The following is a 16,488-nucleotide window of genomic DNA, read 5'->3' as shown; positions in this document are numbered from 1 at the left end:
TCCTTTCAACGTTTTTAGACGTTAAAAGAGGGTCTGTGGCCACGCAGGAAGTGACGACTCCCACGTCTCTTCAACACAATGTTTCTCAATAGCAAAATGCATTTTGGGATCCTTCCAAAGCCTTTGGACCCATTTTATCGTCTTGATTTCAGACAATATTAGAATAAACGTAAAGACAGTGGCCAAACATGGAGACAACTAAACAGAAAACAGCCTGTAAGGAACACAAAGATTATTTTTCTTCCGCGTGGTAACGGGGAAACGAAGCGAAGTGTTAATGCGATTTGTTCTGTCCTTGGAAGGATTTGGAAGAATCTCTTGAGGTTGCGGCGCTTCCTTTGAATTCTGCCTCGTTCACATTTCTGCTATGTTGAGAAACATCTGTGAGTTCTGGCCGTTAAGTCAGCAGCTGCTTCCCTCAACCTGACCCCGATGAGTTAACCGAAAGCAGCCGGGTTTTCAAAGACGTCGGCTGGTTCCATGAATGTTCGAATTATCTGAGAAACTCAATAATAGTTGATGCAGGTAGAAGAAACAGACTTCAAGTACAACAAACAACAACCAGAATGGAGTCGGTATCTGTTAAAATGTCAGAACTCATGGACATGTTGGACTTCACTGGACCTGGAGAACACACATTGTTTTCCAGGTTCTCCAGGTCCATGGTCAGCTGAAGGAACCTGCCGGAAGATGTTACACTTTGGGTTAAATTCACTTAATTTGATATATGTACTGTACATACACGTGCTTGGTGTTTTGTGTTCTTTATGTGTTTTGCAGGGGGACGACAGTTTCATGTGGGTTTATTGATTCAACCAAACGCCAAGTAGGGAAAATGTTGTGTTTACTCCGTCACTTTATTTCCCTCATTGTTTGAGAGGCTACTTCAATAACTGAAGCGCCAACATTTTCACCAGGAGAAACAACTGGATCAGAGGCTCTGCTGAAACATTTCATGCCCAGCAAACATAAAGAGTTTTGTTCACACACACAAACACACACACGTATCCACTTTGTCAATGTTAACATGCAGACAGAATATGTTGAATATTCATCTGTCACTTTCAACGGACCATGAAAAAAAAATCAACAACTAACTAAAGTGAAACAACACAGCGGGTGATGATATCAGAGGATAAAGGCGCGTTGTGTAAAACTGCATTAATGCATTTGGTGGCAGTAGTGAGTCACCGGAGCGTCCCATTTCTGAAGCTTTCTTTTGGCTTAGAAGTTGAGAGCAGCTCTTCCTTCATTTCCTGACAGCCTAGTCACGACTCCACCTTGTGGTGAACAGAGATATTACAGGACAGAAACTCGGAGGCTTGCTGCTTCGCTTCCATACTTGAGTAGATACTTGCAGCACAACACTCACACAATGTAGTTTTGTTTTCTTTTCCCCCACATTCTGTTGTTTAAATATTTTAAGACATTACAGACATTGCTTAGTTTGCAGTATTTCATTGCTTTTTTTTTTTTTTTGGGATTGCTCACACCTGGCAGACATTCAAACACGTCCAAGAAGTCTTTTTCAAACAAGGATTGTTTGTCTAAGGTCCTTTTTTTGTGATGATCTTATGCAATACAGCAAACAGTTAGTCTTTTGTATAGTCATTCTCAAAAAACCACAAAAGAAAAAAACCTGAGAAAAAAAAAATGCCATTGCATGTTTATTATGGAGGATTATTGAACAAGTATAACAGACACAGATTCTATGCCACCCTTAAAATTGTTTAATGGAATAATTTAAAGATTTAATATTTCTGTATTACTGTATTTACGTGTTGTGGGTTGCATTGTAACTCTTCAAGTCATTTTGCCACAACTGCATCCCTCTGTAAAGGAAAAAAAAAAACAACAAAAAACACAACTAAAGAATATGGCTCCTGCTTTTTTGTCTCCACCTCAGATTTAATGAAACCGTTTGTTTAAGTATCCTTTGGTTTTAAGATTAAGCAATAGCCCTGCAGGGAGTGTGTGGGGATGCCTGACCATTGTACATTGCAAACAAAGGCAGAACAAAAAAAAAAAGCTTGCTTAACTTTGTTTCAGAGTTCAATAAAATGCGTATTTATGCTTTACTATTTATTTGCTTATTTATTTTGTTGATTTCATCGTTGGTAATGAAATATCGCAGAATATATCTGGTGCAGAAGAATATAACCTAATCTGGAAGATGAAATGCAGACCCGTTTTATTATATACGCAGCTTTAAGTTGAGGTTTGACTGAATCGTGTTTTACACTTTGTGATGGTGGTCCTGCTTCTACCGGGGAAAAATCACAACATTACAAAACATTCAAGTTGTGATATTTATTAGAACATTATATGTGGCCAACACTCAAATTTCACAATATGAAGTGATAATACTATTCATTAAAAGTCAGGATTTACATCAGACGATAACCTGTAGTGTCACAGGATCATGCGTGTATATAAGGAACTTCAGACGTAACTTTCACTTTCATGACGTCAATAAAGAACGTAAATGACGAAGCTCCTCACCGTGTTTATCAAATGCCATCTGGTAAATAGCTTTGTGAATCAGTTCAAAGGTCAAACTTCTCAGATTATATAACTACATATTTAATAAAAAGCTTAAGAGATCTTCACATAACATGAGAACATCAGGGGAAACGCAGTGGTGCTGTTATACTGGGTCACATTAGATAGTTTAGAGGTACCATAGAAAAGGACTAGTCACTAGTGAGTGCACAGAGATGCTGATTGAGAAAACCTTGGAGTCGTCGCTGTGTATTGTGCTTGTGTATTCAAACCTGCTGGCATCATGTCAAACACAATCATTTGGTCTGTGAGAGGCACAGATAGGCAATTCAACAATTACTTTCTCTTATAGGCTGTTTGCTTTGACTTTTCACTGCAGGTCAGCACCAGAGGAACCAGGAGCTTCTCACTGCTTTGGTTTGAGGCCGATATAGTTCCACAGTAAGACATCATTGATGTGACATTTCTTTAAAAAACTCTCTACATCGCTTGACTCTTTGCTTTATTTTTAGTTACAGTGACTTCCATATTGGACCTGAGCACTTCTCATGTGTTTTGGGTCACGACAGTGCAGCAATCAGCTAAAAGTGACCAAATCACGGACCCTTTTATGGTCAGGAGAGAAAAAGGATCATGAAGCGTCTTTCACCACTCAATCTCAAGACGCAAAATTAGAAGTGTGTGTGTGTGTGTATGTGTGTGTGTGTGTGTGTGTGTGTGTGTGTGTGTGTGTGTGTGTGTGTGTGTGTGTGTGTGTGTGTGTGTGTGTGTGTGTGTGTGTGTGTGTGTGTGTGTGTGTGTGTGTGTGTGTGTGTGTGTGTGTGTATCAGGGCTGTAGTCAAGTCCAAGTTCACAAGGTCTGGGTCCCAAGTCCAGATGAGATCAAGAGTAAACTTTATGACAGAAAAATTTTCACGACCACAAAATTAGAGAAATTTCATTATACTCAACTCTTCTCATAGGGCTTTTCCACCAAAACGAACCAGGTTCTAGTTCAGGGCGAGTTCTTAAATGAGCACCACCAAGAACTGCTTGTTTTTCCATTGTCAATGGAGCCTAGTGAGAGCCACGTCATAACTCCAAAACATTGTACGTCACTGATTTCACCGATGTAGCGCTAACAGCGCTCATACAGGAACCAGGAGACGGACTGTAACATCTCTTTGATCCGGGTCGCTCCATCTAGTCTGGCCTGAACCTCGGATGCACCAAAGAACCAGAAAACATTGAGTCTCCTCGTATCTCTATTGGTGTTTTTTCACGTCCTTCTCGCTTTAGTCCGGAGCCCCGAAGTGGCCAGAGAGAAAAGTAATAATAATAAATAACACATGAATGACCGTGGGGCTTATTTTTCAACATTTGGGCATTACATAGTGAATTTGTGCTCCTTTCACTTTATTCCTGGATGTGTCTGAATCAAATGCTTCAACATGGAGGAATGGAGGTGTGGAATGATAGAATGCAGCTCTACAACTGTTTCCAATGACAACCTACGAAAACACTGTTGAAAGTTCTCTTTCACATGAAGCCATTAAAAGTAGGCGCATTGAGCGGCCGGTCTTGGTCCACGGGCCTCATGTTTGACTGAAGTAACCTTCACAGCAACTTTATCTGTTCTTACAGGGTTCCTAGTAAGAGGTTCTACTGTACACATGAGCTACACTGCTTTCAGAAAGGTGTGAGCGGTTTTTGCGGCCATCTTTTTTTCGAAGATTGACCGTCTGGCTGCCTCACACTGTCCACTGAAACGGAGCTGCTGCTAACTTAAACTGGGTTTAGCAGCAAAAATAATACTGCCTTTCAGTCTGCGGGGGTAGAAATAAAGCCCCGGCAGCACAAAACCCTGAAATAACTCCAAATGAGAGCAAATATCAGTCATGGTGTCATCTCAAACACAATTCAGCAATGAGCTGCTGGTACATCTACCAGTGTCGCTAAGCTATATTTAGCCTAGCTTATTTAGGCCCACGTAATGTGGAATGTATTCGTGAATTCTTTCATTATTTCATATTTTCTCTCAAACACACACATGGAATAATAATATAGTGCATTGGTCTGATCTCCTGTTCACACTCACACACACGCACACACACACACACACACACACACACACACACACACACACACACACACACACACACACACACACACACACACACACACACACACACACACACACACACACACACACACACACACACACACACACACACACACACACACCAGGTTCGTACTACCCTCTGGTGACCAAGCAAGGCACAGGTCGTTCCCTTGTAAGGACTGATAGTTACACAGTTTTACCACCAACAATCCGTTACGGTTGTTTTCAATGAATAATTTGAATATTACAATCATTTGAAGATTTTCGGTTCAGAACATTTTATCAGTAGATTACTTGTGTCTGTCCTTCAGAAGAATCAAAATCATTCTCATGTTTTTGTGATGATGTGCTATATGATATTATGCGCGCCAAAATAAAATGAGATAATTAGAAACAACATATTTCTTTATCATGCTTCATTGGTCAAGGGAATCGGTCACTTTTAATGGCTGTGTTTAGTCAAATTGTATTTATATTATTTGTGTAGCTTTTCACAGTGTTTTGGTTTGGTTTTGTTCAACGAGAATAGAAATCAATAAGTAAAAAGAGAATAAAAAAGGAGATTCAAAAAATAAGACTGACAAGATAAACCAAAGAGTTTGCTGAGCTTGCTACTCTTAAGTTGAACTTTTTTTTTTTATAAGCTTATACTCAACAAACATTACATGCCATACTCAACGTCTATTTATCCATCATTTTACTTTTATGGAGTTTCTCAAAGTTCTGATATGAACGATTTCATAATAATATAAAGAACATTGTGATGTGTTTTTCCCAATAATATTAGCCCAAATGTAAAGTATAGGACAATCATCAAACAGTAAAAGAAATGTTATTGTTGTCTAATCTTTTTATCGATTTCATTATTTTTGGATTCGACAGAACATTTGAGGATTTGAGGTCTAAGAACTGAACCCCGTGGAACACCAAAGGAATCTATTGTTTAGACAGCAAACATGCATGAGCCTCCTCAAAGTCATATTATTACTGAGTGTTTGATCAGTAGAGAGAAAAGTGTGCTGTTTCTACTGTCTTTGAATAAAGGCTTAAAGTACCGTTCAGATCATTCATGTTCAAATAAACACAAGGTTTACGCACTGCAGAATGTCTCAACACGTTCCTCTTCAAGAAACAGATTATTCACTGCAGTCACATAATTCACACTCTGCTTCACATGACAGCCTGAGTGAGAAGGGTTTCCTCTGGAACCCTCATCAAACACAAAAACATATCAGTCGGCTGTGTGAGCTCTCAGAAGGAGGAGCTGAACGTCCAGCAGCGAGCTGAGGAGCAGAGCTGAGCCTCCCCAGGATATCACACTGGATCCTGAGAACCACAGCGGACTGGTGAGGACTCACTATCTTCACTTTCTTCACTAATTATACTGAGTGCTTTGAGAACTTGTGATGGCCTGACAACAACAATAACTAATCAATAAAATGAATTCCACTATCCGGCTCTTATATTGTAGATTTCCACTTAAACACGACAGTAAAACAGAAATGACCCACAGATTTTCTTTTACATTAGTGTCTTTCTGTCGCAAATCAAAGTTTTTCTTATAAAATACTTCCATTTTAGTACATTCACAAACAGAATAGTTTGTCTGTGAAAAGTCAACTGCAGATCTGTGACGTGCTGCATTTTCAAAGCAAGATGTTTTAAGATTTTGCAGATTAATTTTCCAGCAAAACTGAAAATATAATTGCGTCACTTTCTGTATGAGACATCGTGATTAATGACAAAGTATGATAGAGCATAAACATAAACGGGATATTGTTTTTAGCTCCTTGACATCATGGAAGTCAAGTTACTGAGCAGAATGTGTATTTTTCTTTATATTTTGCTTCATGTGTTAAATGTTTTGTCTGGATTTCTAACCTTTGTAATAAATCTCTCCTATGACTCAAATGTTTGTATTTAAAGGCAGCGGCTGAAGATGTTTCCTCAGTAGAAGTGATGATTCTGGCTTTAATTAGTACAGCCTGTATTAGTTATATCATCTATTCTTTACAGGCTATGCTAATCTATGCCAGAACCAGCAATGCTTTGGAAACTGAAGAGACAACTTTACCTACATCCGTGTGTGTGTGTGTGTGTGTGTGTGTGTGTGTGTGTGTGTGTGTGTGTGTGTGTGTGTGTGTGTGTTCACCTCCATGTCTTCTTTCACTTGCTCCTGCTGGTCTCTCAGCTCTCCAAAAGCATCGATGATAAAAGCCTTTGGGTTCAGAGGACAGACTCAGTCAGGGACTCTTCGGGCTTTTCCACCAAAAAGAACCAGGTTCTAGTTCAGGGCCGGTTCTTAAACGAGCACCGCCAAAGAACCGGTTGTTTTTCCACCGTTGACTGAGCCAAGTGAGAGCCACGTCATTGCGTCACTCTAAAAACGTCGTACGTCACTGATTTCACCGATTTAGCGCTCATACAGGAGCGAGGAGACGGACTGTAACATTGGTTTGGTCCGGGTCGCTCCATCTTGTCGGGTCCAAAGAGCCAGAAAACATTAACGTCTCCTCGTATCTCTATTGCTGTTTTCGCGTTCGTCTTGTTTTAGTCTGGAGTCCCGGAGTGGCCATAGAGAAAAAAATAATAATAATAACGCGTGAATAGAAAATATTAATGATGCGTCTCATAGCGGAGCGCCCCCTGCAGCCTCATACAGACATCAGCCTCTGGTCATAACGTCATTCCAGACCTGGAAGTGACATGTTTTAACAAATAAATTAGTTATGCACTGACACCGGTTCGATACCGGGCATGAGTACTCGTACTCGTACTCATAAAACTGAGAGTTTTTTTGCCAACAGGTGGAGAGTGAGTGTGTGTGATTGTATTTGTTTGTGTTGGTTGTATTGACAATAACAGTAATGACAACAGGACCAACCCAGGCACCACGGTATGAGAGACTACAGGAAACCTCATCAATATTTTTTGTGATGATAAGTCCCTTCACTTTGAACACCGAATGCCAATATTCTGAACTGAAGTGGATTGTGATTTTCTGTTTTCCTCTTGGTTTGCCTTTCAAAATGACTTTTTCCCTGTTGGTTTTCTCACAGATGTCCATCGTCCATCATGAACCAAACCTACAGATTTGATCCTGTCCAGTACTTTTCTAACAACTCTCAAGGTACAAAAGACCGTTGAAATCTTGCCACTGCTAACAAGTGAAATTGTATACGTTTTCATTCATCTTTCTACTCAGGAAAAATACACACAGAAGCGAAACAACAAATATTATATGTTGATTGTCCTGAAAATGAAAAACTGCTTCAACCAATTACATTTTCATATAATTCAGTTCAGAAATGTCGAAGCCTGGGTGAGAATAATACAATATAAAGATTGGGATATCAAAAAGACAGAAGACTTTGAAAGTAGCTGTTGGGATGTATTTGCGTCTGTCAAAAGTAGACATGGAATTATGAAATGGAATTAAAAGATGGAATTAATATGTGGAAATAATAGATGCTTGGAGGTTTCTGAGGTGTGGTACAGCGTCTCGCTCAAGTTGACATCGTAAATGAAGTGATAACAGCAGGGGGCACACACTACCGGTCCTCATTCAGACAAATACTTCCCTGCAGTTTTTCTGAAAGTGACTTTAATTCTGCTAACATCAAGTAATGTCAAAGTAAGGTGATGGTAAGGAGTCGCTTCTAACCAGTCGTTGCTTGTTAAAAGCCAACGAGGTGCGTGTTATTCTGTCTACCCATGTTCACTGGTACTGGTTCTTTGCTTGAAGAACTGGGAGCTGACGACTCACGCTACTGTTTGGTTGGTTCTTCTTTGTCCAAGTGTGTGTGTGTGTGTGTGTGTGTGTGTGTATGTGTGTGTGTGTGTGTGTGTGTGTGTGTGTGTGTGCCAATGTCCAGTAATTTGCATACCACTTCCCATCTTCAGGTGGTTCTGTGCAGGAACTTTCCCTTTCCGCTGACGGAGGCTGGAAGCAGCATAATGTCAGCCAATTCTTGAGGCAAAGGGGAAACTTCAGTTATTCACCAGTGAACACGTCACAGGAGCCGCCCACAGTGGAGTTCGACCCATTAGGAGGACACACTATCTTGCAGGTAACGGTTAACTCTGTACTCTGATTACACTGGTTTCCGACACTCACATTACAAAGTTCGTTAGAAAGGTATTCTAACGATTTTATTACGTATTCTTAGTCCAGCCATTTGAAGAGCTTCACTCTTCACATGGCTGGATTAAAACTTAAACTGAGTGTGTTAGACCTGATCATTGTCGCAGTCTATGCTTCAATCCTCAAGCCAACATTTTTCATATTTAGTGAAAAATGTTAATTATTTTTTCATATTTTATGGAATGTACAAATCTTTGTACTTTGGAAGATGCTGGTGGGTCAGTACGTTGTTGATTACCTTCAGTCTTACTCTCAGTGTTAGTACTTTAGACAGCAGTTATCTAAAGGTGACACCAAGGACAGACTCGATATAGAAGGGGCTCCTTAAATCATGTTGTGGTACATAAACTATGAGCATGGACAAAGATTTTCTTATGTTGTTTAACAGGGGTGCGGCTCATCGGCAGCATTTATCAAGACAATGTGATTGAAACAGTCCCATTCTCATATATCAGAATTAAATATGTCACAAACAGCTTGACTGAGGATTAGTAAATCAGGCCAACTGATATATTCACCTCGTCAAATGTTCGAACTTCTAGCTTCTGGCAAGTGCTACAGGTCAATGAAAACCTGCTCATCCAGACTTTTAAACAGTTTTTATCCTTGGGCCATCAGAGCCTTAAATAACAGCTGATTGGTGTTTCTCCTCACTGCAATCCTGCTCATGATCATTTTATACAGTGTTCAATGTTTTACTTATTTACACTTTTATATGTTCTATTGATACATTTATATTCTGAGTACTTTTATATAATATGTACTATTCATATTTTGTGTACTTTCTTATTGATGCACAAGGGAGCAGTACATGTAATGTCATTATATTAGATATATGTATAATGACAAGTAAAGCTAAATGATTGCTATATTCCACTGATCATGTATGAGATGATGTTCCCTCATTCCTCTTTGGAATAATCCCCTGTGTACCGTGAAAAGATTGTGTTGTTTGGCGTAATAGAAATTGAATTGAATTGAATTGAATTGAATTGAATTGAATTGAATTGACCCCAAAAAATTCCAAAATTCTGAGAGGCAGACGAGAAGCAAACCTGTTGCTCATGTGCCTCACAGCAGCACCCCATATATGAACATTAGCATTATCTGAATCACAGACACTGTACTCTCAAAGACACATGATGCACCAACTACCCCGTTTGCTTATTTTTCTTTTTGTTCCCTCCTCTGCAGGTCATCATCATTGTCTTCCTCACTGGATCCCTTTCTCTTGTCACCGTTGTTGGAAACATCCTCGTACTGGTGTCGTTCAAGATCAATAAGGCTCTGAAGACAGTGAACAACTACTACCTGCTGAGCCTCGCCTTTGCTGACCTGACTATTGGCACGCTGTCAATGAACTTATACACCACCTACATCATCATGGACCAGTGGGCCCTGGGGCCAGTGGTCTGTGATCTGTGGCTGGCTATAGACTATGTGGCCAGTAATGCCTCAGTTATGAACCTGCTGGTCATCAGCTTTGATAGGTAAGGTATAAGTTATTAGATGTTTTAATCAATTAATCACTGTGCTGCATTCACATGCTCTGTCGTAGTAGAATGTTAAATAAGACACAGAACCTCTGAATCAACCAGTCCTTGCTGTTTTATATCAACAAACAAAATTGCTGTTTGACATTGGAAATCTCTATTTGATGAGTTATTTCTCTGAGGTGCCAAGTGTCTTAAAAGTAATGCTATGACTCGTTTTCCATCAACCTCTGTCAAAAAAAAACAACCTCTACTGTCGTCATCTACTCTAGATGTAGCGCTTTTAAAATCGGATGCAATGTTGGAAGGTATATTTTCAGCTGCTTGCTTATCTAAACACCACATAAAGCAACTGGACTATTGCTCAAGGTAGCTCATAAGTGTTTTCTTTTTCTTTTTTTTACCCACTTTATTTATCAAGTGAAAATCAAAGACCTTTTACAGACGTTGCAACTTTTTTCTTTTTCTTTGGAACAAATGAACATGAACACGTCTTTGTACCCAAATTGTGTCAATTGCAATGGAGTTGGAGGTAAAGTTTGAAGGGTGCAGCAGCAAGGTGTCGATGTTAAGGCCAATAGCGAAAGGGAAAAAGAGGCTGTCTCAGTCTGACACCAACTGGGTTGAGGTGAAATAATCCATAGTGTAATTTTATGAACATTGGCCCAGTAGTAGTCGATGAGATTAGGGAGGCCCAACCCTCCTACAGGTCTGTCTCTGCATGGTGGTAGTGGACTCGGTCTAGGCTGCTTTCCAGTCCAGATAAATGATGAAATGCTGTCATTAATATATGTACAGAAAGATTTTGGAAGGAAGATAGGTAGGCAATAAAAAACAAAGAAATGTCTAGGGAGCACAATCATTTTGTAAAAACATCTGCCTGCAAAGGATAATGGGAGGCAGTTCCATCTCTGTTGATCTGCCTTGACCACCGTTATTAATAAAGAATAATTCTGTTCTGGCAGTGTGATTCACAGATCTTGAAACTGTAATGCTGAGGTAATTAATGTTCATCCAGGCTATTTTAAAGGGTATGAATGGTTGTGGCAAATCTCTAGCCAACTGGTTAATCGGGAGGTTCCTTAACGATTCAATATATGTAGCGCTTGCTAAGGGATCGCTCGCGTAAAGAAGTAGATCGTCTGCGTATGGATGGACGCGGTGTTCTACCAACAATCTTTAAGTTCCCTTAAATCTCTCATTTCCTTTCAAAGTCACTGATAAGAGCTTGATCACAAGAGCTAACAGTGTGCCCCTAAAGAGAGGAAAAGGTGCAGAGCGCTGGGTGTTTGTACAAACTGAAGTGCAGAAGAGGAATCGAGTGAGCTGACCCATGTAAGGAAGTTAGCATCAGCCCAAAACGTGGGAGGGAGAAGAGGAGATAGGCCTACTCAACTGTATCAAAGACTTTCTCGCCATCGAGAGTTGGCCTTTGTCTGTTACAGAAAGAATGCCTCCTTTTTAGGAAACCTGTTTGGTGTTCAGATATGATTGAGGGCGAAACAGTTTCTAATTGTTTAGCTAAAATATTTGCGAGAATTCTGACATCTATGGGATGAGATATTGGGCGCTTAGACACACAACTCAGTGGAGTCTTATCCTTCTTCTACTGGTCCCGCTATCGGATAGGTTACCCAGTTAAACACAGAGTTCAATAAATCCAGTGGAAGCCAGGACTTGTATTTAGACACTTTGCTGAACCACACTGTGAAACTGTAACAAAAATATACAAAAATATACATATTGCAGATAAGTATGAAAGGTGGTAAAACATGTGAGTATAGCGTATTGGACTGTACTGTATCAGAATTAGAATTCTGATCCTTACAACCAGTAAGCAATTAGGTATGTATATTGCAAACAAGAAAAATACAATGTCGCACAAGAGGTAAATATACACTGTAAGTAGGAGGCCTCCGGCGGTCGGTGTCGACCATGGATGATGCATCCTAAATGGAGTGACCTCTCCAGGGCGCAAGCCTGGGCAAGATGATGTGGAGAACCAGTTGTAGCCCATGCAGCAGGTGCCCCTCTCCACACTGCTGATGGCTCCAAAGGAACGGCCAAGGTTGGTACGATTTGGCACCAACAGTTTCGCACGGGTTGCCAGAACGTTGCTGAAAACAGCAGCAGACCACCTAAGAGACTCCGTAAACGCACAAAATAATGAGAATCTCTCGTTCAGAGACCATTAAACCAGGTAGATGTATGGTGCGAATATAGAAAATGTCAGTTGTACTTCACAAATAATACACTCTAAGCATCAAAATAATCCTTTCATAATTATATGTACTTACTGACATTTGTGTCTTAATAAACTCATAAAGAAGATGAAGGGAAAATAACAAAACAGAAAATCTTTGTCGGCAGCACATATATTATATGGTATTGTGGTAACTGGTGATTTAAAAATGAAGGAGATCGAAGCCTGAAGGAGTGTGGGTGGTAGAGTGCCCTGCTGAAATGAGTGGCTGAACATTTCAAGTAGTAGAGGAGCCAGTTGATCTGAGGACTGTTTGTAAAATTCCAGGTATCCATCAGGGCCCAGGGGTTTACCATAATTCACAGAGAGTATTGCTTCTTTGTTCTCTGAGGTTGTAAGAACGACGTCCTTCTTTAGGTTCTTGTGTGTGAATTTGGGAAGATCAAGTTCGTCCAAAAATGTACTCAACTGGCTTCTATCTCCACTAAATTCAGAGGTATAGAAACATGGGCAGGATGATCTAAAAACATTGTTTGTTTGTTTGTTTGTTGTCTGGGTCTAAGGTAATTGAGTTAGTTTTTGTGTGATATTGGAGTAATTGGTTTTGATGTTGTTTTGGGGCCCGCATTTGTTGCTTATGTGACGGGGCTGGCTTTGCTACCATACACACTAAATGGATAAATGAATTTCTCTTATTCAGCTTTATAACTGCTTGAGCAGTCCCAAAGCGCTTTACATTGTTCGTCACATTCCTCCATTCACACAGACCCATGCAGGCTGCTGCCATGCAAGGTGCATCCATCCTTTTGTTTGGGGTTCAGTATCTTGTTCAAGGACACTTCGGCATGTGGACAGGCAGAGATGGGGATCAAACCTGCAACCTTCTGATTTGGAAAGGGACCACTCTACCAACCCAGCCCCAGTACTGTTATATGTGGAGAAGTACAAACCCCCAAATATTTATCAACTTCACATTACTTCAGCAATATTTGTTATGTGGGTGATGACAATGATGTTTGTCAATCATTTGCAACGAAGTGGGAATTTCCCAACTGGTCGGAATTAGAAACTCCATGAATACAGGCCCGGATCTTAGACAGAATGGGAAAATGCCCTCTGACTGGTTTACATGATGCTCCGTTTGGACCTGGTCTATAAATGGAAAAAAGCTTTAAACACTGAAGATTCTGAATGATGTCAGTCACATTACATGCAGACAAACAAAAGAAGACTTAGACATGCTTAAAGATTTATCATTTAAATGTTCCTGTTGGGTATTAAAGTTGACAGATACTGTGAAGAGAGATAATGTGATTGACACTACTTACCCTACTTACCTTCCTGTCTTGTCTTAGGTATTTCTCTGTGACCAGACCTTTGACTTACCGGGCAAAGCGGACCACAAAGCGAGCCATGACCATGATCGGATTAGCGTGGTCCATCTCTTTCATTCTGTGGGCCCCAGCCATTCTGTTCTGGCAGTACATTGTTGGTGAGCGGACGGTCCAGCCAAACGAGTGCTACATCCAGTTCTTGTCCGAGCCCATCATCACGTTCTGCACTGCCATCGCAGCGTTCTACTTACCTGTGACAATAATGGCATTCCTGTTTTGGAAGATCTACCAGGAGACAGAGAAGAGACATAAGGATGTTCAAGGGCTAAAGGGATCTGGGGCAGGAAACAAGCCAAGCCAAGCTCAGAATCAGGGGAGTGACGGCGGGAGATCGAGTGGCGAAGGTGGGACAAACAGCCAGAAGAATTCATCAGCCATGCTCCGCCAGATGAGCTCCCAAAGCTGCAGCAGCTGTGAACTGAACCAACAGACCATGGGGAGCAAGGGAAACATCAGTTTAGGAGGACCAGTAAGGCAAGGAAGATGTGGTTCCTGCTGCCTCCCGTTTGCAGCTCTTATACCCGGACGACAAGCGTCAAGGAAGTCCTTCAACACCACTACAACTACAGTCGGCGAGGGTGAACAGAGTAGCTGTGACAGCCTGAACAATAATGAAACTGCTGAGGATCCGTCCGGCTCCGAGGCAGAAAGGGAAGGTGCAGACTCACCGGGGTCTCCAACAGGTCAGACATGATCCTGGAGAGTGTTTCCATTATATATGAATGGCACTAGCATACAAGTATAAGCCCCATGACAGCCTGAAAACTTGCACACCAGTCATTCATAAAGGGGTGGGCCTTACGGTGGCCTTACGGCTTACGGTGGACCCTAAAGGTACTGAAGGAGGGTTGTGACAGCTCAAATACACTAACTTCATAAAACGGTATCAATATACAATTCATAATTGACTGAGGAAATTCTAAACCCTATTTATATAAATGAAAATCTATATGGAAAAAAAAAAGACAATACAGTTTTTTCTGACTTGTTTTCTTTCTCCAGTGTTTTCTTGAAGCTGGTTTCCCATTGGGAGGTGTCCCAGCCAATAATCTTAATTTACACCTTGAGTATGAATGGAAACAGACTTGAACAAACACTGGATCAAGTTTTAGATACCTGATGTCTGTGATGTTAGACTTTAAATACTCACGTCAACATTCACCAGTGATAAACTGTATTAACATCAGAAGAATGTTATAAGATTAATGATTGGGTTGAAAGATGTACATTTAAATTTGTGCATCTAATAATATGAACGTTATTGCCGCTAACTTACACTGTTCCTTCCTCTTTCTATGCGGCTTTATCCAACCCAGGGTCACTGGAGCCAAACACAGTTGACTAGGCAGGGTACACTTTTACATCTGGAGTACATGGACAACACGCAAACACCACAAGACCACACTCAAACTGGGGATAGGCTGACTGTGAGATTTTAATACTGTCCTGCCAGTGCGTACAGTGTAACTGTGTGTGTGTGTGTGCATGTGAGAGAGAGAGTTTTCCAACACTGTTTGTGATTAATTAAGGTCTTCAAAGTGCTTGTTGGTGTGAGTTTGAGTGACGTTTATGTGTGTAAATATGTGTGAATTTCCAGCCCACACAACGTAAAACCCACACAGTCGCGTGTCAATGACAATGACGAATGAATGAGGCCTAACATATACATATATGTCTATTAGGGCTGAAACGATGCTCAGGTTAATTCACTGCTATGTACACGTCCATCGGAAAGCGTTGCCCAGGCACAATGCTAAATGGAGATGGTGCGCCGTGTTCCTCCAGCGGGCAGCCAGTCCGTAAAGTGTCCTGGGGCGGGTCGCCCCGAGATGAGGGTGGGCTTAGACTCATCCGGGGGCTGTGAGGGTAGCTGGGGGGAGGCGTCTTGAATTCTTTTTTGGATTTCACAAAAAAAAAAAAAAAAACATGAAAAAATCTTTATGTCTTTATTGCTATTTGTTTTACTTAGAGAGTACAATTAGACCTCATTAGGGCGGATCAGGGTTGTTTTTTTTCCCCATTTTAAGATTCTGTTTTCATTCACATTTTTGTTCCAGTCACATGTTTGTTAATACAGAAACTTAACAGTATAATCTGTCTCTGTTTAATCTGCCTCTACTTTTAGATGGTAAAAAATCTGAAAAGGCAAAGAAAAACAAGAAAAAACAACCATCATCAAGCACCAAAAGTCAAAAAGGGTCGCCTGCTGACCAGCCCCCCTCAGGCATCACCATTAAGGATGCAGCGATGGCCAAACGCTTTGCTTCCAAGGCCAAGACAGAAATCAACAAGCGCAAGAACGAGAAAAAGGCAAATGAGAAGAAAGCAGCTCGGACGCTCAGCGCCATCCTGTTCGCCTTCATCACCACGTGGCTGCCGTACAACATCATGGTGCTGGTCAACACCTTCTGCCAGGACTGCATCCCGCAAACTCTCTGGGCTTTGGGATACTGGCTGTGTTATGTGAACAGCACAGTCAATCCCATGTGTTACGCTCTGTGCAACAAGACCTTCCGGACCACTTTCCGAGATATTTTGATGTGTCAGTGGAACCAAAGGAAGAACAAGCCACAGTTTCAGCAGAGGCAGGCGGTGGCCTACCGGAAGAAAGAGCCCATGTAGAAGCGTCATGAAAGAAATACTGAGTTGCA

At 41.0% G+C, this 16,488-nt stretch overlaps 1 protein-coding gene across 1 annotated transcript; it reads left to right on the top strand.

Moving 5' to 3' along the window:
• Window positions 1-605: 605 nt before the first annotated feature.
• Window positions 606-16,459, top strand: chrm3b (cholinergic receptor, muscarinic 3b; the record flags this gene model as incomplete). Its single annotated transcript, XM_080480396.1, has 7 exons — window positions 606-665; window positions 781-797; window positions 7,663-7,733; window positions 8,507-8,673; window positions 9,942-10,237; window positions 13,799-14,520; window positions 15,963-16,459. The coding sequence occupies 7 exons, from the start codon at window positions 606-608 to the stop codon at window positions 16,457-16,459; spliced, it is 1,830 nt and encodes a 609-aa protein (XP_080336522.1).
• Between the last annotated feature and the right edge of the window lie 29 nt (window positions 16,460-16,488).

The sequence above is a fragment of the Lipophrys pholis genome, assembly GCF_963383615.2.
Source record: "Lipophrys pholis genome assembly, chromosome: 1".
Taxonomy (NCBI): domain Eukaryota; kingdom Metazoa; phylum Chordata; class Actinopteri; order Blenniiformes; family Blenniidae; genus Lipophrys; species Lipophrys pholis.
This window is presented reverse-complemented; position numbering and strand designations above follow the sequence as displayed.